The sequence below is a fragment of the Hyperolius riggenbachi genome, chromosome 11 (genome assembly GCF_040937935.1).
Source record: "Hyperolius riggenbachi isolate aHypRig1 chromosome 11, aHypRig1.pri, whole genome shotgun sequence".
NCBI classification, from domain to species: domain Eukaryota; kingdom Metazoa; phylum Chordata; class Amphibia; order Anura; family Hyperoliidae; genus Hyperolius; species Hyperolius riggenbachi.
Window position 1 is genome coordinate 129,454,464 of NC_090656.1, and position 23,612 is coordinate 129,478,075.

General features: G+C 49.4%; 1 protein-coding gene across 3 annotated transcripts in view; it reads left to right on the forward strand.

The window, feature by feature from the left end:
* The window catches only part of LOC137538017 (uncharacterized), a 60,960-nt gene that overhangs the window by 22,861 nt on the left and 14,487 nt on the right, over positions 1-23,612 (forward strand). For all 3 annotated transcript variants that reach the window (XM_068259942.1, XM_068259943.1, XM_068259944.1), the window contains 2 exons: positions 21,719-21,824; positions 21,918-22,083. In XM_068259942.1, coding sequence (XP_068116043.1) covers positions 21,719-21,824; positions 21,918-22,083 — 272 coding nt within the window. The remainder of the gene's footprint in view (positions 1-21,718; positions 21,825-21,917; positions 22,084-23,612) is intronic.

Sequence of the window (23,612 nt, forward strand, 5' to 3'; positions counted from 1 at the left end):
GTCCTCAGAAACAGCTGGGGGCAGTGTCCGACGCCATGTATCGCCAGCTATGGCCAGACCCCCAACATGCCCTTCAACGTCAGCTGCTGATGCCACCGTAGCGCCATCAACCCAGGGGGGCTCAGTGGTTTGGAAATTTTTTCACGTGTGTGTCTCAGATCGGAGCAAAGCCATCTGTTGTCTCTGCCAGCAAAAATTGAGCCGTGGAAAGGCCAACACTCACGTAGGGACAAGTGCCTTACGAAGGCACCTGGAGAAAAGGCACAAACAGCTATGGCAAGAACACCTGAGGAAAAGCAGCACCCCTCAAAAGACAAGCCACCCTCCTCCTCCTCTTTCTCCTTCAGGTGCATTGTCTTCATCCACTTTCTCCCTTGCACTTTCACAGCCACCCTCCTCCACACCGCCTCTTCCCTTCAGCGGTTCCTTCTCCTCTGCCCACAGTAGTACCCAGCTGTCCGTGAAGGAAGTATTTGAGCGGAAGAAGTAAATGTCTGCCAGTCACCCTCTTGCCCGGCGTCTGACAGCTGGCGTGGCGGAACTATTAGCTCGCCAGCTATTACCATATAAGCTGGTGGAGTCGGAGGCTTTCCGTAAGTTTGTGGCCATTGGTACACCGCAGTGGAAGATACCAGGCCGCAATTATTTTTCACAAAAGGCCATACCCAAACTGTACCGTGCAGTTGAGAGGCAAGTGGTGTCATCTCTGGCACACAGCGTTGGGTCAAGGGTCCACCTGACCACGGATGCCTGGTCTGCCAAGCACGGGCAGGGCCACTACATTACATACACAGCCCATTGGGTCAACCTGGTGACCGATGGCAGCAAGCAGGGAGTACGTGGCTGCGCAGCAGACCGACTTGTCACACCTCCACGGCTTGCAGGCAGGCCTTCTGCCACCTCCTCTCCACCTGCTACCACCGCTTCGCTATCGTCATCCTCCTCCTCCTCCTTGGCTGGAGCCACGATCTCCTCTCCAGCTACACAGCCCCAGGGCCTATGCTGCATGCCAGGTACGACGGTGTCACGCAGTGTTAGACATGTCTTGCCTGAAAGCGGAGAGTCACACTGGAGCAGCTCTCCTGGCTGCTCTTAACAAACAGGTAGAGCAATGGCTGACCCCGCACAAGCTTGAGATCGGCAACGTGGTGTGTGACAACGGCTGCAATCTCATTGCTGCGTTGAATTTGGGAAAGCTGACACACATACCCTGCATGGCACATGTGCTGAATCTGGTTGTGCAAAGATTTGTGTCCAAGTACCCAGGCTTAGAGGAAGTCCTGAAGCAGGCCAGGAAGTTGTGTGGACATTTCAGGCGCTCTTACAAGGCCATGGCACGCTTTGCGGAACATTCAGCGTAGAAACAACTTGCTAGTGAGACGCCTGATTTGCAATAGCCCGACTCGCTGGAATTCCACCCTGCTGATGTTCTCTCGCCTGCTAGACCAGGAGAAAGCCGGCACCCAGTACCTGTATCATTACAGTACAAGGACACAATCTGGGAGGATAGGGATGTTGTGGCCCAACAACTGGACACGGATACGAAATGCATGCAGGGTCATGGAGCCCTTTGAGGAGGTGACCAAACTGGTGAGTCGCGATGAGGGCACCATCAGCGACTTGATCCCCTACGCCTACTTCCTGGAGCGTGCCGTGCGTAGAGTGGTGGATACAGCTGTGGAGGAGCGTGAACAAGAAGAGTTACGGCAGCAGGAGTCGTGGGAGCCATTTACACCCGAACCCGATGTTCCCACAACACCTGCAGCAGCACAGAGGGGGGAGGAGGAGGAAGAAGAGGAGTCGTGTGGGGAAGGAGAGGAGTCATATGATGGTGATGATGAGGAAGGTGTTTCTGTGGAGGAGGAAGAGGCGGCGGAAGAAGAACAACCGCGGCAGCCGTCACAGGGGGCTTCTGCTGCTCCACGTTTCCGTGGTATTGTTCGTGGCTGGGGGGGAGGAAGAGGAGTTGCCTCCCGTCACTGAGGAAGAGCAAGAGGAGATGGAGAGTACGTCTGCATCCAGCTTTGTGCAGATATCCTCTTTCATGTTGTCCAGCCTGTTGAGGGACCCCCGTATCAAAAAACTCAAGACGAATGACCTGTACTGGGTGGCCACGCTACTAGACCCTCGGTACAGGCACAAAGTGGCGGACCTGTTACCAACTCAACAAAAGGCGGAAAGGATGCAGCACTTGCAGAACAAGCTGTCGATGATGCTTTACAATGCATTTAAGGGTGATGTGGCTGCACGACGCAATCAAGGTACCACTGGAAGTAACCCTCCTCCTCCCAAGTCCACGCAGGCAAGGACAGGACGCTCCAGCGATCTCACGGTGATGTCGGACATGCGGACATTCTTTAGTCCAACTCCTCGCGATAGTCCTTCCAGATCCACCCTCCACCAACGCCTGGACCGGCAGGTAGCCGACTACCTGGCCTTGAGTGTGGATGTAGACTCTGCGAAAAGCGACGATGAACCCTTGGACTACTGGTTGCGCAGGCTTGACCTGTGGCCAGAGCTGTCCCAATTTGCCATACAACTTCTCTTGCCCTGCCGCAAGCGTCCTGTCAGAAAGGACCTTCAGTGCAGCTGGAGGCATAGTTACTGAGAAGAGAAGTCGCCTAAGTCACGACAGTATTCAGTACCTGACCTTTATCAAAATGAATGAGGAATGGATCACGGAGGGCTACTGCACGACCGAAGACTAAGTCCGTCCCCACACACAGCATCTCTGCCTGCAGGCCGCTTGACTGCCTTCTCCGCCACCACCAACAGGGTCCAGGACTCTAGGCGGATTCCTGAATTTTTAAGGCGGCTGCTGCTAGCAGCGGCCGCTACACTAATTTTTCTGGTGCGTGTACATGCCTGGCTAATTTTTCTGGCTGCACTGCGGGCGCTGCAACAAAAAAACAAAAAGGCATGTACATGTGCCCATCCCCCTTCGTGATCATTACCTTGCCGCGATGAAGGGGCTTGCGCATCACGATGAAGCAATGACCGCCGGCTATTTGAGTGTCTCGGGTGGGGGAGGCACACAAAAGATAATAACGTCGTTGCTTCATTGTGGTCAGACCAAATTTGATCAGCTGGACAGTCACTGTTGTTCTATCATTGAGCTACCACAGCCCGGCGACCATATGGGCTTGAAAAATGCCACGGCCTACACTCTGGCCACGGTGCGCACCAGTCCAGCACGGGAACAGTAAATTCGGGCGCCTGAGGCAAGTGGACAAATCGGGCGCCGCCATTCACTCCCATAATAAATATCGTTTAATGGGCGCCCGACAGGAAAAAAGGGCGCCGGAGAAAAATAACGTTTTATAAGCGGCGCCCGGAGACTTTTACTGTTTTATAACTGCTTCTCATGATTACACATTATTTTATGATTTATAATTTTTTAAACATTTTTAAACGAAAAACAGTACAATCTTTTTTAAAACATTTTTAAACGAAAAACAGCACAATATTTTTTTCACACGTTATTAATGCTTATCACAGGGGGGTCTTAGGTTTAGGCACCACCAGGGGGGTCTTAGGTTTAGGCATCAACAGGGGGGTCTTAGGTTTAGGCATCAACAGGGGGGTCTTAGGTTTAGGCATCAACAGGGGGGTCTTAGGTTTAGGCATCAACAGGGGGGGTCTTAGGTTTAGGCACCACCAGGGGAGTCTTAGGTTTAGGCACCACCAGGGGAGTCTTAGGTTTAGGCACCAGTGCTAGTGATGCTCAAATACCCCTTTTTAAAATTCGAGTTTGGTCGAATTCGAATAGTAAATTATTCGAGGTCAGTCGAATATTCGAGTCGAATAATTTTTACTATTCGATTCGACCTCGGACTTCGAGCTCACTATTCGAGTCGGTATTCGAGCTCACTATTCGAGCTGACTATTCGAATTGGCCTTAAATAGCTTCCAACACTTGTTTTGAGGGTGAATGATGCAAGAAACATCTTTTTTTCCAAGTAACAACAGCAAGTGATTATGTGGGGATGTTCCTTTAAAAAAAAATGTGGAAAGAGAAGTTGTGTCCTAAATTTTGTTCAGTAGTGTTACTGTATATACTTCTTCTTCTACATCTTCTTCTACATCTTCTTCTTCATCTTCTTCTACATCTTCTTCTTCATCTTCTTCTACATCTTCTTCTTCTACATCTTCTTCTTCTACATCTTCTTCTTCTACATCTTCTTCTTCTACATCTTCTTCTTCTACATCTTCTTCTTCTACATCTTCTTCTTCTACATCTTCTTCTTCTACATCTTCTTCTTCTACATCTTCTTCTTCTACATCTTCTTCTTCTACATCTTCTTCTTCTACATCTTCTTCTTCTACATCTTCTTCTTCTACATCTTCTTCTTCTACATCTTCTTCTTCTACATCTTCATCTTCTTCTTCATCTTCATCTTCTTCTACATCTTCATCTTCTTCTACATCTTCTTCTTCTTCTACATCTTCTTCTTCTTCTACATCTTCTTCTTCTTCTACATCTTCTTCTTCTTCTACATCTTCTTCTTCTTCTACATCTTCTTCTTCTTCTACATCTTCTTCTTCTTCTACATCTTCTTCTTCTTCTACATCTTCTTCTTCTTCTACATCTTCTTCTTCTTCTACATCTTCTTCTTCTTCTACATCTTCTTCTTCTTCTACATCTTCTTCTTCTTCTACATCTTCTTCTTCTTCTACATCTTCTTCTTCTTCTACATCTTCTTCTTCTTCTACATCTTCTTCTTCTGCATCATCTGCATCTGCATCTGCATCTGCATCTGCATCTGCATCTGCATCTGCATCTGCATCTGCATCTGCATCTGCATCTGCATCTGCATCTGCATCTGCATCTGCATCTGCATCTGCATCTGCATCTGCATCTGCATCTGCATCTGCATCTGCATCTGCATCTGCATCTGCATCTGCATCTGCATCTGCATCTGCATCTCCATCTCCATCTCCATCTCCATCTCCATCTCCATCTCCATCTCCATCTCCATCTCCATCTCCATCTCCATCTCCATCTCCTTCTCCTTCTCCTTCTCCTTCTCCTTCTCCTTCTCCTTCTCCTTCTCCTTCTCCTTCTCCTTCTCCTTCTCCTTCTCCTTCTCCTTCTCCTTCTCCTTCTCCTTCTCCTTCTCCTTCTCCTTCTCCTTCTCCTTCTCCTTCTCCTTCTCCTTCTCCTTCTCCTTCTCCTTCTCCTTCTCCTTCTCCTTCTCCTTCTCCTTCTCCTTCTCCTTCTCCTTCTCCTTCTCCTTCTCCTTCTCCTTCTCCTTCTCCTTCTCCTTCTCCTCCTCCTTCTCCTCCTCCTTCTCCTTCTCCTCCTTCTCCTTCTCCTCCTTCTCCTTCTCCTTCTTCTCCTTCTCCTTCTCCTTCTTCTCCTTCTCCTCCTTCTCCTTCTCCTTCTCCTTCTTCTCCTTCTCCTTCTCCTTCTCCTTCTTTTTCATCTTCTTCTTCATCTTCTTCTTCTTTTTCATCTTCTTCTTCATCATCTTCACGTATTTCTCTTTTCAATTTTTTTTTAAAGAAATGCAGCTATTTTTGAGCGTAACAAATAGCTGGTGGGCGCACGCATGTTGGAAGCGCCATTGTATGTGCTCCCTGGCAGTGGAAACACAAAGACAGCAGGAGGTAAATTCAGCAGCAGGAGGAGGAGGATGAGTGTGTGGCAGCAGGCAGTCAATGAGGCAGGCAGCTCGCCGTGACATAATAGCCCTGGTACCTAGCGGTGATACCAGGGCTGTAAATAAACACAACAGGAGGTCCCAGACAGCGGTCGTGCAGCCCACATTGTGTCCAATACACAACTGGGACAACACAGTTTTCAACCCGGGCACCTCAGAAAAATTAAACCTTTTTTTTTTTTTAATGGTTTTTTGGTTTTTGGTTTTACAACCAATATAGCTATTGTTTGACGTAATAGCTGGTGGCAGAGTGGCAGCAGAAGAAGGTAATTCTGTGTACCCTGGCAGTGGGAAACACAGACAGACAGCAGCAGCAGGAGGAGGAATGGAGGAGTAGGCGAGCAGCTATTGTTTGACGTAATAGCTGGTGGCAGAGTGGCAGCAGAAGGTAAATCATCTGTGTACCCTGGCAGTGGGAAACACAGACAGACAGCAGCAGCAGCAGCAGGAGGAGGTGTGGAGGAGCAGTGTGAGTGTGGCAGCAGGTAGGCAGCGTGACATAATAGCCCTGGTACCTAGCGGTGATACCAGGGCTGTAAATAAACACAACAGGAGGTCCCAGACAGCGGTCGTGCAGCCCACATTGTGTCCAATACACAACTGGGACAACACAGTTTTCAACCCGGGCACCTCCGAAAAATTAAACCTTTTATTTTTTTTAATGGTTTGTTTGGTTTTGGTTTTGCAACCAATATAGCTATTGTTTGACGTAATAGCTGGTGGCAGAGTGGCAGCAGAAGAAGGTAATTCTGTGTACCCTGGCAGTGGGAAACACAGACAGACAGCAGAAGGGCAGTACACAGCAGCCCACTGTAGGTGTAAAATGTGTGGCTGCAGGCGACGTAATAGTCAAAGTGAACCAGGCTGGCTTAGTGAGCAGGAGCCAGGAGGTGGTAAAGGGTGGTAAGGCACATTAACGATGGTTCCGGCAGCCAGTTCATGTCCCCCTCTCGCCGACAACAGGGGCCAGGAACTCGCCTTCCACCCACGCCTGGTTCATCTTGAGAAACGTCAGTCTGTCCACAGACTTGTGAGACAGACGTGAGCGTTTCTCGGTGACCACGCCACCAGCTGCACTGAAGCAGCGCTCGGACAGCACGCTGGAAGGGGGGCAGGACAGCACTTCCAGGGCGTACTGCGCCAGCTCGCTCCAGATCTCCATGCGCTTGACCCAATACTCCATGGGATCAACAGGGGCATCGCTGTCAAGCCCGCTGTACGACCCCATGTAGTCAGCCACCATGCGGGTCAGGCGCTGGCTGTGACCGGAGGAGGATGCTGCTGCATGCATCTCCTCTCTAGTCACTGCTGCCGGAGCCTCTACAGTCCTGTAGAGCTCGTGGCTGAGAGACAGCAGGTCTGTGGGGCGCTTGCTGCTGCTGGATGCAGGCACCTGCTGCTGCCTCTGTGCTGGCTGCTGGACAGTGGGGGTGGAAGGCTGGGGGAAGGCTTCCTCCAAGCGCTCAACAAGGGCCTGCTGCAAGCTCCTTATTTGTTGCGCTGGGTCTCCTCCTGCAGGCGGCAGGAACTGGCTCAACTTCCCCTTGAGGCGTGGGTCCAACATCATGCTGATCCAGATGTCCTCCCTCTGCTTCATCTGGATCACCCTGGGGTCCCTGCGCAGGCACGTCAGCATGTGCGCTGCCATTGGGAAGAGGCGGGCCACGTCTGCTGGCACATCGACGTCAGTGCTGTCCTCATCCTCCTCCTCTGCCGCCTCATCCTCTCTCCACCCCCGCACCAACTCAGCTGCGCTGTGCTGATCCCCCTCATCAGCAGCCAGGTCAGGGACCTCCACCAAGTCCTCCTCCTCCTCCCCCTCAGAGGTGGACTGCGCAGCTGGTTGCCGCTCCTGCTGGTCCAAGGCTGCCGCTCCCTGTTCCAGCAAAGCATCGAGGGCCCTGTTCAGCAGAGAAACCAGGGGCACCCACTCGCAGACCATAGCATGGTCCCTGCTCACCATGTTTGTGGCCTGCAGGAAGGGAGCCAGCACAAAGCACACCTGCTGCATGTGCCTCCAGTCATCATCGGGGACGATGGACGGGATGTTGCTGGTCTTGTCCCTTCTCTGAGCTGCGGAAACAGTGGCCAGGGCAAGGTACTGTTTGACAGCGTGCCTCTGTTCAACCAGACGCTCCAACATCGCCAGGGTGGAGTTCCAGCGAGTCGGAACGTCAAGGATCAGCCGATGGCGTGGCAGATCCAGCTCCTTTTGCACGTCTTCCAGGCTCGCACAGGCTGCAGCCGAGCGCCGGAAGTGACGCACAACATTCCTTGCCGTTTCCAGCAGTTCGCCCATCCCCTGGTAGGTGCGCAGGAACTTCTGCACCACCAGGTTCAGCACGTGGGCAAGACAGGGGATGTGGGTCAGGTTTCCCCTGTCTATTGCGGCAACCAGATTGGCCCCATTGTCGGCCACCACCTCTCCGACTCTGAGGCCTCTGGGGGTCAGCCAAATCCTCTCCTGCTCCTGGAGTTTGGCCAACACATGGGTTGCCGTCAGCTTGGTCTTCCCAAGGCTGACCAAGTGCAGCAGCGCTTGGCAGTGGCGGGCCTTCACGCTGCTGCTGAGGCGGGGGGTTTGGCCAGGTGTGCCGGAGGATGGCAGAGGATCGGAGGAACCTGCTGCAGTTCCCCTGACCCTGCGGGGTGGCACCACCCACTGTGTTGCTGCTGCTGCTGTGCCCGCTGCTGCTCTCCCATCCTCACCCCCTTCCACCAAGCTGACCCAGTGGACAGTGAAGGACAGGTAGCGGCCTGTCCCGAAGCGGCTGCTCCAGGAGTCCATGGTGACGTGGACCCTTTCACCAACCGCGTGCTCCAGCCCTCGCTCCACATTGGCCATCACAAAGCGGTGCAGTGCAGGAATGGCCTTGCGGGCAAAGAAGTGTCTGCTGGGGAGCTGCCAGTCTGGGGCTGCGCAAGCAAGCAGCGCACGAATGTCGCTCCCCTCCTGCACGAGCGTGTACGGCAGGAGTTGGGAGCACATGGCCTGTGCCAGCAAGCCGTTCAGCTGCCGCACGCGACGGCTGCTGGGAGGCAGAGCCCTAACCACCCCCTGGAAGGACTCGCTCAAAAGGCTCTGGCGTGGCCTTTTGCTGGCACGGGAATCAGCAGACACAGCGGAGGAGGCCACTGAGGACTGGCTGCCAGAACAGGCCTCAGTGTCGGCGGCAGGAGTTGCAGAGGGGGGAGGAGCAGTGCGTTTCCGCACTCCTGCTGGTGCTGCTGGAGGAGCAGGAGGGCGGGTGGCTGCTGTTGCTGCTGCTGCTGCTGAAGGCTGTGCAGTGATGGGTGTGGTGCCACTGCCAGCACCAGATGCCTTCAGCCTCTGGAACTCCTCATGCTGGTGGAAATGTTTAGCCGCAAGGTGGTTGATGAGCGAGCTGGTGCAGAACTTTAAGGGGTCTGCACCTCTGCTCAACTTCCGCTGACAGTGGTTGCAAGTGGCGTACTTGCTGTACACAGTGGGCATGGTGAAATATCGCCAGATTGGTGACTTAAACATCCCCCTACGGCATGGAAGCGCTGCTGCCTGTCTCCCTGTGGTGGTTGGGGGGGGGGCTTGGGGGGCTTGGGTGCGGCTGGTGGTGGTACTGGCAGATGCTGCTGCTGCTGCTGCTGAGCCTGAGACACCAGCAGGCTGTGGGACCTGCCTACTGCTGCTGCCAATGCTTGCAATGATGCGCCTCCTTGCAAGGCCCACAAGAGCATCCTCCTCCTCCTCCTCAGAGCTGCTGAGGACGACATCCCCTGGAGGTGGTGGCACCCAGTCTCTGTCTGTCACCGGGTCATCATCATCCTCCCCCTCCTGAAACATGTCCTGCTGGGATGAGGACCCCCCAAACTCCTCTCCTGATGCATGGATGGGCTGCTTGACTGTCGCCACAGTCTTGCTGTCCAATCCCTCATCCCCCAAAGTGCCCATCAGCATCTCCTCCTCAAGATCGCCAACAACAGCAGACAATTTACTCATGATGCCTGGGGTCAAAAGACTGCTGAATGACAGGTCGGCGAGTGACGGTGAACTGGCCTCCTCCCCAGACCCTGCTGGGCGGCTGCTGCGAACAGGGGTGGTGGTGGTGGTGGTGGTGGTGAGGGTGGAGGCCTCGGATGCAGAGCTGATGGCGGGCTGCTCATCCTCCGTCATCAGTTGCACCACAGTGTCTGCATCCTTTTCCTCAATGGGACGTTTCCGACCCGGCTGGAGGAAAATGGGAGCAGGTGCTACACGCTGCTGCTGCTGTGTCTCTGCAGCGTGAGTTGCAGATGCTCCTGCTGGGCGGCGCCCAAGGCGTCCACGGCCAGTGGCTATGGGAGGAATGTTAGCCACTGACGCTGCTGCTGCTGCTGCGGAACTGTGCATGGTGGCGCGGCCGCGGCTTGCCACAATGCTGCTCCCTCTCCTCCTGATTCCCTTGCTGCCCTTCCCCTTGCCCAAACCGCGCTGGCTGCCACTTCCAGACATCTTCAATGTTTTGGGCGTATAGAGAAAAGTTTTTTAAAAGGGCGGCTGAAAAGTGGGGTACTTTAATGGAGTGGGTTGGTTGGTGAGGTGACTGAGTGAGTGTCCCCTAGTACAGTAAGTAAGTAGTAACAGTCAGGAAGTACAACTAGCAGTTACAATAATCAGTAGTAATCACAAGTAAATTTAGTGTGTGTACACTCAGACAGTGAGTGCACGCACGCAGGAGCTAGTAGCCTATGGACAGTGACTGAGTGTCCTAGACTCCTAGTACAGTAAGAGTAAGTAGTAACAGTAAGTAGAACTAACTAATTACGATAATCAATCAGCGATCAGAAGGAAATAGAGTGTGTGTTGTGTGTGTACACTCAGACAGTGAGTGCACGCACGCAGGAGCTAGTAGCCTATGAACACAGTGACTGAGTGTCCTAGACTCCTAGTACAGTAAGAGTAAGTAGTAACAGTAAGTAGAACTAACTAATTACAATAATCAATCAGCGATCAGAAGGAAATGGAGTGTGGGTGTGTGTACACTCAGACAGTGAGTGACCGCACGCAGGAGCTAGTAGCCTATGGACAGTGACTGAGTGTCCTAGACTCCTAGTACAGTAAGAGTAAGTAGTAACAGTAAGTAGAACTAACTAATTACAATAATCAATCAGCGATCAGAAGGAAATAGAGTGTGGGTGGTGTGTGTACACTCAGACAGTGAGTGCACGCACGCAGGAGCTAGTAGCCTATGAACACAGTGACTGAGTGTCCTAGACTCCTAGTACAGTAAGAGTAAGTAGTAACAGTAAGTAGAACTAACTAATTACAATAATCAATCAGCGATCAGAAGGAAATGGAGTGTGGGTGTGTGTACACTCAGACAGTGAGTGACCGCACGCAGGAGCTAGTAGCCTATGGACAGTGACTGAGTGTCCTAGACTCCTAGTACAGTAAGAGTAACTAGTAACAGTAAGTAGAACTAACTAATTACAATAATCAATCAGCGATCAGAAGGAAATGGAGTGTGGGTGTGTGTACACTCAGACAGTGAGTGCACGCACGCAGGAGCTAGTAGCCTATCAACACAGTGACTGAGTGTCCTAGACTCCTAGTACAGTAAGAGTAAGTAGTAACAGTAAGTAGAACTAACTAATTACAATAATCAATCAGCGATCAGAAGGAAATGGAGTGTGGGTGTGTGTACACTCAGACAGTGAGTGACCGCACGCAGGAGCTAGTAGCCTATGGACAGTGACTGAGTGTCCTAGACTCCTAGTACAGTAAGAGTAACTAGTAACAGTAAGTAGAACTAACTAATTACAATAATCAATCAGCGATCAGAAGGAAATGGAGTGTGGGTGTGTGTACACTCAGACAGTGAGTGCACGCACGCAGGAGCTAGTAGCCTATGAACACAGTGACTGAGTGTCCTAGACTCCTAGTACAGTAAGAGTAAGTAGTAACAGTAAGTAGAACTAACTAATTACAATAATCAATCAGCGATCAGAAGGAAATAGAGTGTGGGTGGTGTGTGTACACTCAGACAGTGAGTGACCGCACGCAGGAGCTAGTAGCCTATGAACACAGTGACTGAGTGTCCTAGACTCCTAGTACAGTAAGAGTAAGTAGTAACAGTAAGTAGAACTAACTAATTACGATAATCAATCAGCGATCAGAAGGAAATGGAGTGTGGGTGTGTGTACACTCAGACAGTGAGTGCACGCACGCAGGAGCTAGTAGCCTATGGACAGTGACCGAGTGTCCTAGACTCCTAGTACAGTAAGAGTAAGTAGTAACAGTAAGTACAACTAACTAATTACGATAATCAATCAGCGATCAGAAGGAAATAGAGTGTGTGTTGTGTGTGTACACTCAGACAGTGAGTGCAGTGCGCACACGCAGGAGCTAGTAGCCTATATGAACAGTGACAGTGAGTGTCCCTACGGGTACAGTAAGAGTAAGTAGTAAGTAAGTACAACTAAATAACAATAATCTATCAGTAATCAGAAGGAAATAGAGTGTGTGTACACACAGACAGTGAGTGAGTGCACACACGCAGGAGCTAGCTAGTAGCCTATAAACAGTGACAGTCAGTGAGTGTCCTACTCCTAGTACAGTATAACTACAATACTATTAGTAAAGGACAGCAGAAATACTGGTATAGATGAGAGAAATAAACAGAGGACAGCTGCCCACAGAGGCAAGGCCCCCCTGAGGCCTAAACCTGTAAGCTTGCAGCAGCTGCCTGTCTCTAATGTAACACACAAGCTACTAACTAAAATACAATGTCTATCTAACTAACAACAATATAGGTGTATATGGCAGGTGTAGGTGAGCAAAAACGCTAGGTAAATGATCACAATAGAGCACTTGCTAAGCCAAAGCACAAAGGAGCAACTCTCTCTCTGTACAAGTCTCAGGCAAGCATGGAGAAACGGAACATGGCGGCCGCTATTTATAGGGTAGGGGCTGGCCAGGGTCCCCCTCTGTGATTGGCTGCCGTCAGAGGGCCTGGGAGCCCTCTGATTGGCTCTAAGGACATCAATCTGGGCTATGACGCTATTCGAGCTCGGTACCGAGCTCGAATAGCGCCGGGTTGCTCGAATAGCTCGAATAGTGAATGGGCTTTTCGAGTGTACTCGGATAGCCCATTCGAATAGCTCCAGCTATTCGGAGCTCGAATACCGAGCTCGAATAGCTGGAAAAGAGCTCGAATATTCGAGCTACTCGAATATTCGAGCTCTGCTGAGCACCACTAGGGGGAGTCTTAGGTTTAGGCACCATCAGGGGAGTCTTAGGTTTAGGCACCACCAGGGGGGTCTTAGGTTTAGGCACCAACACGGGGGTCTAGGGGTTAGGGGTAGGTACAGGGAGGGTTACTTACTATTTTTTTTTAAACGTTATTATACGTTTCACTTTTTAAATGGAAGATTAACGTTTTCACAATTGCCAATTTCATGCACATTATTTAATGATTTATAACTTTATAAAACATTATTTTTAAACGAAATATAGTACATTATATTTTTAAACATTATCCATGTTTATCGTTTAAAACCCGGCGCCCTTTTTTCCCAGCGCCCCTTTTTAACGTACGCGTCCAGCACGGCCGTCACTACGCAAACAGCTGTTTGCGGTGCGTTACACAGTGAGTTTGGTGTGTCAGTGTGAAACAGAACTCTAATTACACTCCCTGATTAATGTATACACATGCAAGATGTTTGAAAGCACTTTAGGCCTGCAATTTAGCATTCATTGTGATTTCTGCCCTTAAAATGCTGCTTTGCGACAAATCCAGATTTTTCCCCGGGACTTTGGGCATGTATCCCACTCCGCTATGCCCCCCTCCAGGTGTTAGACCCCTTGAAACATATTTTCCATCACTTTTGTGGCCAGCATAATTTTTTCTATTTTTCAAAGTTCGCATCCCCATTGAAGTCTATTGCGGTTCGTGAACTTTTACGCGAACCGAACCTTCCGCGAAGGTTCGCGAACTGGGTTTGCGAACCGAAAATCGGAGGTTCGCGACATCTCTAATGTGGACCAAAATCTTAGACAAATGCCATGCAGAATAAGGCAAAAGGGGGTCAAACTCAGTACTAGCAAGACGTAACCAATAAAGGAACTAGCTAAATATACCAATTCCTGTCATATTTCGTTTTTGTTCATTTATTAGCATACATTTAGTAATCATAAACCCCCAAATAACCGCAAAGTAGCAAGTGCAGACACTATGACCATCAAATAATAAATGCAGCAACCGTTACCTCCGACACATGAAAAGCAACAACTGTTACCTCCGACACATGCAATGAGCCATACGTTACGTCCAGCACATTCAATAAGGCGGTTACCTCTGACACACGAAGTGTGGCAATTGTTACCTCCCACATGTTATAATGCAGCAAACTTTACCACTCACACATGAAATTCAGCAAACATGTGAAGTGCAGCAAACATTACTACCAACACATGTTAAATGCATATACATACATTACCCCACATATATGAAATGCAGCAAATGCTACCTCAGACATAAATGCATGAAATATCCCCCCCCCCCCCATTGGGTGCTGCTGGGTGGGAGAGTGACACTGCATGCTGCTAGGTAGTATGCAACGGTGACACTGGGTGCTGGAAGCAGGAAGAGTGACACCGGGCAATGCTGGGTGGCAGGGTGACACTAGGTACTACTGGGTGGGGTGGGGGGGGGGGGGGGTGACACTGGGTGCTGTTGGGTTGGTGGGAGGGTGACACAGCGTGTTGCTTGGTGGGATCAGAGGGTGAAATTAGGTGCTGTGGGATGAAGGTGCACACCGGGTGATGCTGGGTGGGAGGGTGACATTAGGTGCTACTGAGTGAGGTGGGATGGTTACATTGGGTGGGCTGGGAGCTTGATACTAGGTGATGCTGGGTGGCAGGGTGACACCGGGAGCTGCTGGGTGAGGTGGAAGGGTGAGGCCGAGTGATGCTGGGTGAGGTAGTAGGGTGACATTAGGTGCTGCCTGGTTGGAGGGTGACACCGCGGAGCTGCTGGGTGGGGTGGAAGGGTGACACCACATGCTTCTGGGTGGGAGGGAGACACTAGGTACTACTGGGTGAAGGGGAGGATAACACTAGATGCTACTGGGTGGGGTGGGAGCAGGGGTATAGTCCTGGGAAAAGAGGTGAGAGGACTCACCTGGAAAAAAAAATGGGCGTGGTAAAGCATAATGTGGGCGTGGTCATGGGTGAGGCCAAATATACATGACCTTAGCAGTGATGTAAAAGGTCTGCCGGGGAAGTTTGAGCTCTGTCGTAGTGTATCCCCCTAAAATAGATGTAATCTGACAGCAATTCACCAAAAAGGCACATAATCTGGTAGAATTTCCTCCAAAATACAGATAATATGGCAGTGGTTCCCCCAAAATAGATAATGTGGCAGCAGCAGTTCCCCCAACATACACATAATTTGGAAGCAGTTCCCCCAAAATACGCAAAACCTGGCAGCGGATCACTCAAAATACACGCAACACCCAAAATACATATAATCTGGCAGCAGTGGTCCCCCAAACATACACAATCTGGCAGCAGTTCCCCAAAATACGCGTAATCTGGCAGCAGCCGTTCCCCTAACATACACATAATCTGGCAGCTGTTCCCCAAAAATACATAACAGCAGTTCCCCCAAAATAGGTACCCCCAGCATAGGTAGCCAGGTCTATAGGTGTCCCCAGTATAAGTAGCCATGAGTATAGTAGTCCCCAGTATATGTAGCCAGAGGTATATGTGCCTAGTATATGTAGCCAGGGGTATACGTCCCCAGTATATGTAGCCAGGGGTATACGTGCCCAGTATATGTAGCCAGGGGTATATGTGCCCAGTATATGTAGCCAGGGGTATATGTGCCCAGTATATGTAGCCAGGGGTATATGTGCCCAGTATATGTAGCCAGGGGTATATGTGCCCAGTATATGTAGCCAGGGGTATATGTGCCCAGTATATGTAGCCAGGGGTATATGTGCCCAGTATATGTAGCCAGGGGTATATGTGCCCAGTATATGTAGCCAGGGGTATATGTGCCCAGTATATGTAGCCAGGGGTATATGTGCCCAGTATATGTAGCCAGGGGTATATGTGCCCAGTATATGTAGCCAGGGGTATATGTGCCCAGTATATGTAGCCAGGGGTATATGTGCCCAGTATATATGTAGCCAGGGGTATATGTGCCCAGTATATATGTAGCCAGGGGTATATGTGCCCAGTATATATGTAGCCAGGTGTATATGTGCCCAGTATATATGTAGTCAGGGGTATATGTGCCCAGTATATATGTAGTCAGGGGTATATGTGCCCAGTATATATGTAGTCAGGGGTATATGTGCCCAGTATATATGTAGTAAGGGGTATATGTGCCCAGTATATATGTAGTCAGGGGTATATGTGCCCAGTATATATGTAGTCAGGGGTATATGTGCCCAGTATATATGTAGTCAGGGGTATATGTGCCCAGTATATATGTAGTCAGGGGTATATGTGCCCAGTATATATGTAGTCAGGGGTATATGTGCCCAGTATATATGTAGTCAGGGGTTATGTGCCCAGTATATATGTAGTCAGGGGTATATGTGCCCAGTATATATGTAGTCACGGGTATATGTGCCCAAAATAGGTAGTCAGGTGTCCCCCCAGCATGAGGGGAGCAGCGCAGTGGAAGGAGAGCTGTGAGCAGCGGTGGAGAAGGGGGGCCATCCCCCTTCCCGCACCTTAAAGGGACACTTAAACAAAAAAAATGAGTTTTACTCACCTGGGGCTTCCAATAGCCCGCTGCAGCTGTCCGGTGCCCTCGCCATCTCCCTCCGATACTCCTGGCCCCGCCGGCAGCCACTTCCTGTTTCGGTGACAGGAGCTGACAGGCTGGGGACGAGAGTGATTCTTCGCGTTCCTGGCCACAATAGCGCCATCTATGCTGCTATAGCATATATCGTATATAATATAGCAGCATAGAGGGTGCTAAGGTGTCTGGGAACGCGAAGAATCACTCGCGTCCCCAGCCTGTCAGCTCCTGTCACCGAAACAGGAAGTGGCTGCTGGCGGGGCCAGGAGGATCGGAGGGAGACGGCGAGGGCACCGGACAGCTGCAGGGGGCTATTGGAAGCCCTAGGTGAGTAAAACTCATTTTTTTGTTTGACTTAAGTGTCCCTTTAAGGCTCTCCCTCCCTCTCCCCTCCAGAAGTAACGTGCGGGCAGCCGTCAGCGGGCGGGACTTACCTCTCCTCGTTCCGGGGCGAGCACTCCACTGCCGCTAGTCTGGTCCAGACCAGAGCAGCGGCACGCAGATCCGGCGCCGGAACGAGGAGAGGCAAGTCCCGCCGGCTGCCCGCACGTTACTTCTGAGAGCGAGGGAGGGAGAGCCCCAAGGTGAGGGGGGGGGGGGGGGGATGGCCCCCCCTTCTCCACCGCTGCTCACAGTTCCCTGTAACGGTCGGTGTAACACAGAGAGGGTCTAATTATTGGCGATCTGCAGTATCACCAAGAATACAGATATATACCCGATTATTGATGATCTGCAGTATCACCGATAATCAGATATATCACTAACCTCTGGACACCGGAGTGATATGAGTGTTTTGGTGCAACAGTAATACTTTGAGGTCAATACCTGGAGAACAGGTATCAGAGCCGTAGACTATACTGCGTATGAGAACAAGTGCCTTCCAGTCACCTGAGAATCTCCCGAGGGGAGGGGCTAAGCAAGGTGATGGAAGGACCAGAGTGAGAGTGACACCAAGGAGGGTGCCACTAATGATCTGTGAACTATCTCTAAGGTGGAGAGATAGCTCTCGAGGTCGGGCAAGCCAGGTCGGCATCACACGGACAGATAAGTACAGAGACAGGAGACAGATACAGTAATCCTTAAGACATGCAGAGTTTGGCAACAGAATATCAGATATAGCGAAGTACAAAATCAGTAATCAGAAGAGTGGTCAGGAAAGCAGAAGGTCATAACAGATAACAACAATGCCTAGTCTTGGGTGTGAGCTCCATGATCATCAACACCCTGGAACTAGTCTGACAAATAACAGAATGGTAATACAAGTCCCTAATCTGGGTGTGAGGTCCTTGATCATCAACACCCTGGAACTAGTCTGAAGAACAACAACTGGTAACACAGAATCTAACAAAAGGTCTAAATGCTTCCACGTAGTGATCGCAACAGCAGACAACCAGTGAATGACCAGCACCCAGGGACTGATCTAGACCAAGTTGCCCCAAGTTGCGCCTGGGGCAAGGTCAGGTTTTGGCGCCTAAACTGCCATTTCCCATCCACATTTTGCCGCCTTTTTAAGAATTGAACAAACTGCGCCTGGGGCAAGAGACCCGCTTGCCCCCCCCCCCTAGATCCATCCCTGCCAGCACCCAGTATATATAGCAGAACGCTCTCCAGCGCCTCCCCTAAGTGCTGGACCAATGGGAACTGGTTGAATCGTCAGCTGACCGGCTTGGTCAGCTGACTCCCTTCTGGCTGTCATAAAAGTTCTGCCTCAGCGCGCGCGCGTCCTTCTGAACCTGTGTGGACTATCAGTTCCAGCCACACCAGCCATGTGTTGTGTACCACCCGCCGCGCTGGACGCGGAACCAGCCGCACCGCTATCAGGGCATGCGGTGGTTTCTCCGCGTTCAGCCATACTAGTAGATGTAGGCCTACGCGTGCAAACCGCCGCGTTGGACGCGTAATCAGCCGCCTTGTTCTGAACACACGCGGCGGCGTTTCCGCGTTCTCACACTCTCCTTCCACTGCGCTGCTCCCCTCCGAACATGCCAGGGTGGACAGCGTCCACGCTCTGGAAATAGTAAGTGGATGTCGTCCACCCGCGTCCACGCGCCACTCGACCCCTGGGTGGGAAAGTAACACTGGGTGATGCTGGGTTTGCCCCCTGCCCCAATTTCTGTCATTCATGCCTCATCCAACACATATCTGTCCGTGTTTGCAGCTTTGGTTCTTTCTTATCTGACCCTGGCTACACAAGTGTCACAGCAACACTGGGGGGGGCGCGGAGTTGCACAGCTGCTAATAATAACAGGGACGTACCTGCCCGCAGCATCTTTAGTTCCTCCTCTGTCCCTTGGCTACACAACACTTGGGGGGGTGGGCAGGGCTGGGGCGTAGGCGGAGCTGGTGGGGTAGAGAAAGAGGCGGAGCTGCTACAATTATGCAGCCTGGCTTTCACTGCGACTGGGGTGGATCAAAGGTTGGGCAGGAGGCGGGACAAGTGGCCACAGAGTGACAGGGTCGGGACATCCACCAACCATCCCGGGACAAATGTCAGGGCGGGACAGGGGACACGAAATCTGGGACGCGTCCCAGGTAAAGCAGGACGCCTGGTCACCATAAAATATCTAATGCATAAAAGCACAGGATAATCCCACATGTGTAAAATAAACAAAAAGAAAATGTAAGAGAAAACAGGCCTTTTAAGACACCAGCAAGCAAGAAAATAGAATACATTTTCACAGTACTTTTCCACTTTTTGGAAGGTTTTCAATTGCAGAGTGCGGAAAAGTTATTTTAGGCTGCTTACACACTAAGACGTTACAGGCGCACGTTAGTGCAGCCTGTAACGCTCCCCCAACGCACAGCAATGTAACACAAGTGGGCTGTTCACACTGCCCACGTTGCGTTACATGTAACGCTGCACGTTCTCCCGAAAGTGCAGCATGCTATGGCATTACAGCGGCTTAAGCCGCGTTAGACTGTCTGCACATGCTCAGTCAGGTTGGGGAGGAGCGGAGAGCGGCCAGGCACATGGCTAATTAATATTCACTGCACGTTGTGACGTGCAGTGTTTACTTCTTGGTGCGGCCGCTCTGTGCGGCGATTGGCCGGCGGGACCACGTGATGCCGCATGCGTCCAAGAGTACGCATCACGGCATCACGGACGCCAGAGTGAGCTGCACTATTTTTGGGTGGAGTATTCATGCTCAGTGGTAGAGTGTCTTTTCCATAATATTCAATTATTAATGGGCTTGAATTCGACCCATTGATTATCTACAGAACATCACATGGGAGACACAGAATTGGGAGCTGACCCTAGCTTCTCACCCCACAGTCTACAGTTATTGATGCACTCTGCATCCATTTGACTACATAACGTGCCTTGTCATAGTTGCAAAAAGCTGTGTCAAGCATGGGGAGATTGTTCTATCCTAATATTCACTTTATACGGCAGTGATGGTTTCCTTTACAAAAAGGAGTTGCTGAAAACAGAGGAGGATAAAGACAGATGGGGCCCAAAGGCAAGGTAGTAGTTTTGACATCCTCTGATAGTGTTTTTGGTAAGTTGAGATGGGAGTGGAGTAAAAGAAAGTGGCAGCTGGGCCCCTGGTCACCCAAATGGCATCAGGTGCATACCTAGATTTCCTTGTGAATAACCATACAAATTGATAGCCTTGTGGATATTTCCATGAATGCCATGAAAAACATAATTCCTCAAGGAGGCATTTTTCAATGTTTACGATCCAAATTTCCCCACAGCTAAACCACTGAAACATCCCACGCCAACCAGTAGAAGCCCTTTAATATACCACTCTAGCAAAAAAAAAAATTCGTATGGATCTGAGGCTCGACGTGAGTAGAACCCTAGATCTCTAATGCTAGGTACACATCATACAATTTTCTGTCCGATTTACCTGCCAGATCGATTATTTATCACAAGCAAAGTTTTGTAACGACCTATGTTTTTTACATAGTTGCTTGTGATACTGACAAAGCAGTGGACTTAGGGAATAGAAGCAATAGACCCCCCTGTTAACGTCACTGGTGCTTAACCTCACTTAACACTGCAAGACAGATACAGTTACACCACCCAACAGAAAAGCTCTACATGTTCCCCCCCCTAAAATTGGGGGCTTCATCAGGGGTACATTAAGTGCACGTGCTGAAGTGCCCTGTGCAAAATTCTACCTTTACATATACGGTAACATTACGTCTTATCACACAACAAAATCACAGCCTTTTGGCTCTTAATATACGAGCCGAAAGGCTGTCACCTTGTTGTATGATATGATGTAATGTTCTATTTATAGATAGACTACTGTATATTCTGGCATATAGGACTACTTTTTAACCCTTGAAAATCAGCTGACCAATCTGCTTAGGGAGAGGGAGAGTTGACCAATCCAACCAGTCAATCGCCTATATACGGTTATATACTGGGTACCACATACAGCACAGCACCAGTATCTGTTCATACGTACCACCAAGTATATGATTTTTTTTAATTTTTATTTGGTGTGCGTTGGAAGAGGGGTAGTCTTATACGGCGAGTATTTCCCAAACTCTATATTTTAACCACTTGACGCCCACAGTGCTATTCCCCTCCCCCTTAAAGACCAGGCCATTTTTTGCTGTACTGGGCTGTGCAGGCTTTTAAGCAATCGGCTAGCAGGCTGTTTGTAAACAAAAGGGGAAAGAAATCCCCTTTGTTTACATGCGTACAGCGATGCTGTCCCCGGCAGCGCTGTAAGAGATCGGCGATCCCCGGCCTCCGTGAAGTGGCAGGGAACGATCGCGCATGCGCGCGGCCGTTCCCTGTGAAACTGCAGCCCCAGGACTTGACACCAATCGGCGTTAGGCGGTCCTGGGGCAGCCGCCGCGGTCACGCCCATTGGCGTGAGGCGGTCTTTAAGTAGTTCACTGGAAAAGTTGGGGATCGTCATATGCCCAGTTGTCTTATACGCCGGAATATCCGGTGTATCTTGCAGTGTGAAGTGAAGTTATACTCCGGGGACATTAACAAGGGGGTCTATTGCTACTATTACCTCAATCCACTGCTTTATCATTATCACAAGCAATGCTTTGTAACAAAATATGGTTTTAACATAGTTATTAAAAGTTAAGTTTTTAGACCTTCAGTCTCCTCCAAATGTAGGTTATATTGTGTGTATTTATCTGAAATGGCTGGCTAGACAGGTACAAGCACAGTAAGCAATTGTATTCAGTAAAAGTCACTCATACTGTATGTGTTAATATTCCACTGCAAAAAAAAAATATTTAAATGTCTCATTGAATAAAACTTTTTGTGAGCGCTTTTCTTTAGAGCCTGTTTGCTCTTCTCAGGTGTTTAGATAACAAAACTGTGGAGAAAATAGCAAGAGAGGACAATAAGATGGTGTTCACCCTGCGGCTCTCAGGAGTGGTGGACCATGTTCCTGCCACTTCCATGGTAAGTCTGACCTCTTTCAGCAGTCATCCGAGGGAACAGAATAGAATTGATATTTATTTGCTTTATTATGCATCTTTATTCTCTCCCCTACAGGTATTTATAAGCTGTGAAGTAAAGTTGTGTTTGAACTTTAACCACTCCTGTGGACCCGACTGCTTACCGAAGGTATATTCTAGACAACCTAAAGAATCCCAGCTAGAGACAGAGACATACCATGTGACCACAATTCCCATCTATGTGATAAGGGAAAAAAGCAAAGGTGAGTATTAGAGGCCAGCTATAGCCGCCACACCTTGTTATTTCTTTTGGATAGAGTTGGGAAGGATGACAATACTGCCAGATACTTTCAAGCAGACCTGAACTCAGAAAGTTCTCTCTGCTCTAAGAGATGATACAAGCTGATTCCTAAAATAAATCTGCACTGTTTCTACTTCCTGATTCATGGAAGCACACATTGTTAACAGCCTGTGCCTTCAAATGAGTTTATCTTCCATCTCTGTTGTGGCAGTCATGTGACACAAGGGGGAGATCAAATTACAAGTTGTGATTAGACACAAATGAGGAGGAATTAGACAGGCTAAACTCTCTAAATACACACAGGCTGCATTTCTCTCGGTTTTCCTTCTGTCCTGTGCAAGAGTTCAGATCCACTTTAATGATTTAATGTGACCCCAGGATGTTCTTGTGTAGTGATGGTTAGGTCTTGGAGAACTCATGGGGAAACGTGATTTGTTTAATCAGCTGATATATTTGCAAAGCTCTGATTTGCTGTGATCACATCCTGCTTTTAGCACATGATCATGACTACCAAATCGGAGACTTACATATCACCTGACCAAACTTATCACGTTTCTCCATGAATTCTCCTAGACACCAAAACTATTCCTCAGGAAAGCAATAACAGAAATTCTTCCTCTTTCCTTTGTGCACAAAAGTTAATTTTCATTGCTGTACTTGCTGAAGAGTTACAGTACATACCACTTCATACTTTATCCGCACCAACGGGGACATAGAGGACGATGAAAACCCTTTTATATTTTTATAACTAAAGGTTTTTCCTGGATTTTACTTTTACATTTATAAAGATGAAATACTCTGAGTATTACTTATTAGCACAAAATAAATGTTAAAAATATAATAGAACATTAAAGCTGCTGGTAAACTGGGGAAGAAGGAACTAGCTAGAGGGCTGCTCTGGCTTCACTGTCTAGTGAGTCACTGCCCAGTGCACAACAAACATCTCTAGCAACAACAACAACAACAAAAAATAACAGCAGATCTGCAAAACGCTAGAGGTTTTTGAAGCAGATTTCAGAGCGATTCTAGGCATGTTTTCTAAACAATTTTGTATACATCGGTGTGTCCTCAAGAACCTCTTGTTTTCACATTTTGCAATCACAACACGGTTCAGGACCTTTTCCTAACATGGAAAGGTGATGCATGATTATATTATTTATATTCCCTTTTTCCCTATTTCCCTTTCCTCGTCACACATGTATACTGATTAATCAGATTTGGAACCTATTGGCTTTGTTGACTGCGAGACCTTTGCATTACACAGCGGGTTTTTGTATGTATGGGTGCTGTGCTTTTCCTGAGGTGCGGATCTCTTGCCGGAATCACTCAGTTATTGTTGTCCTATTGGATATTGAACAACTACTTTTAGAAATATGGCATACGTTCTGTCTGAGGAGATTGAAACAGAAATTAGAGATGCTTTTGCTGAGAGTGGTGATGGTGGTGGACGTACCGGGGGAAATGATCATAATAAAGAGATTAAGCAGCAGA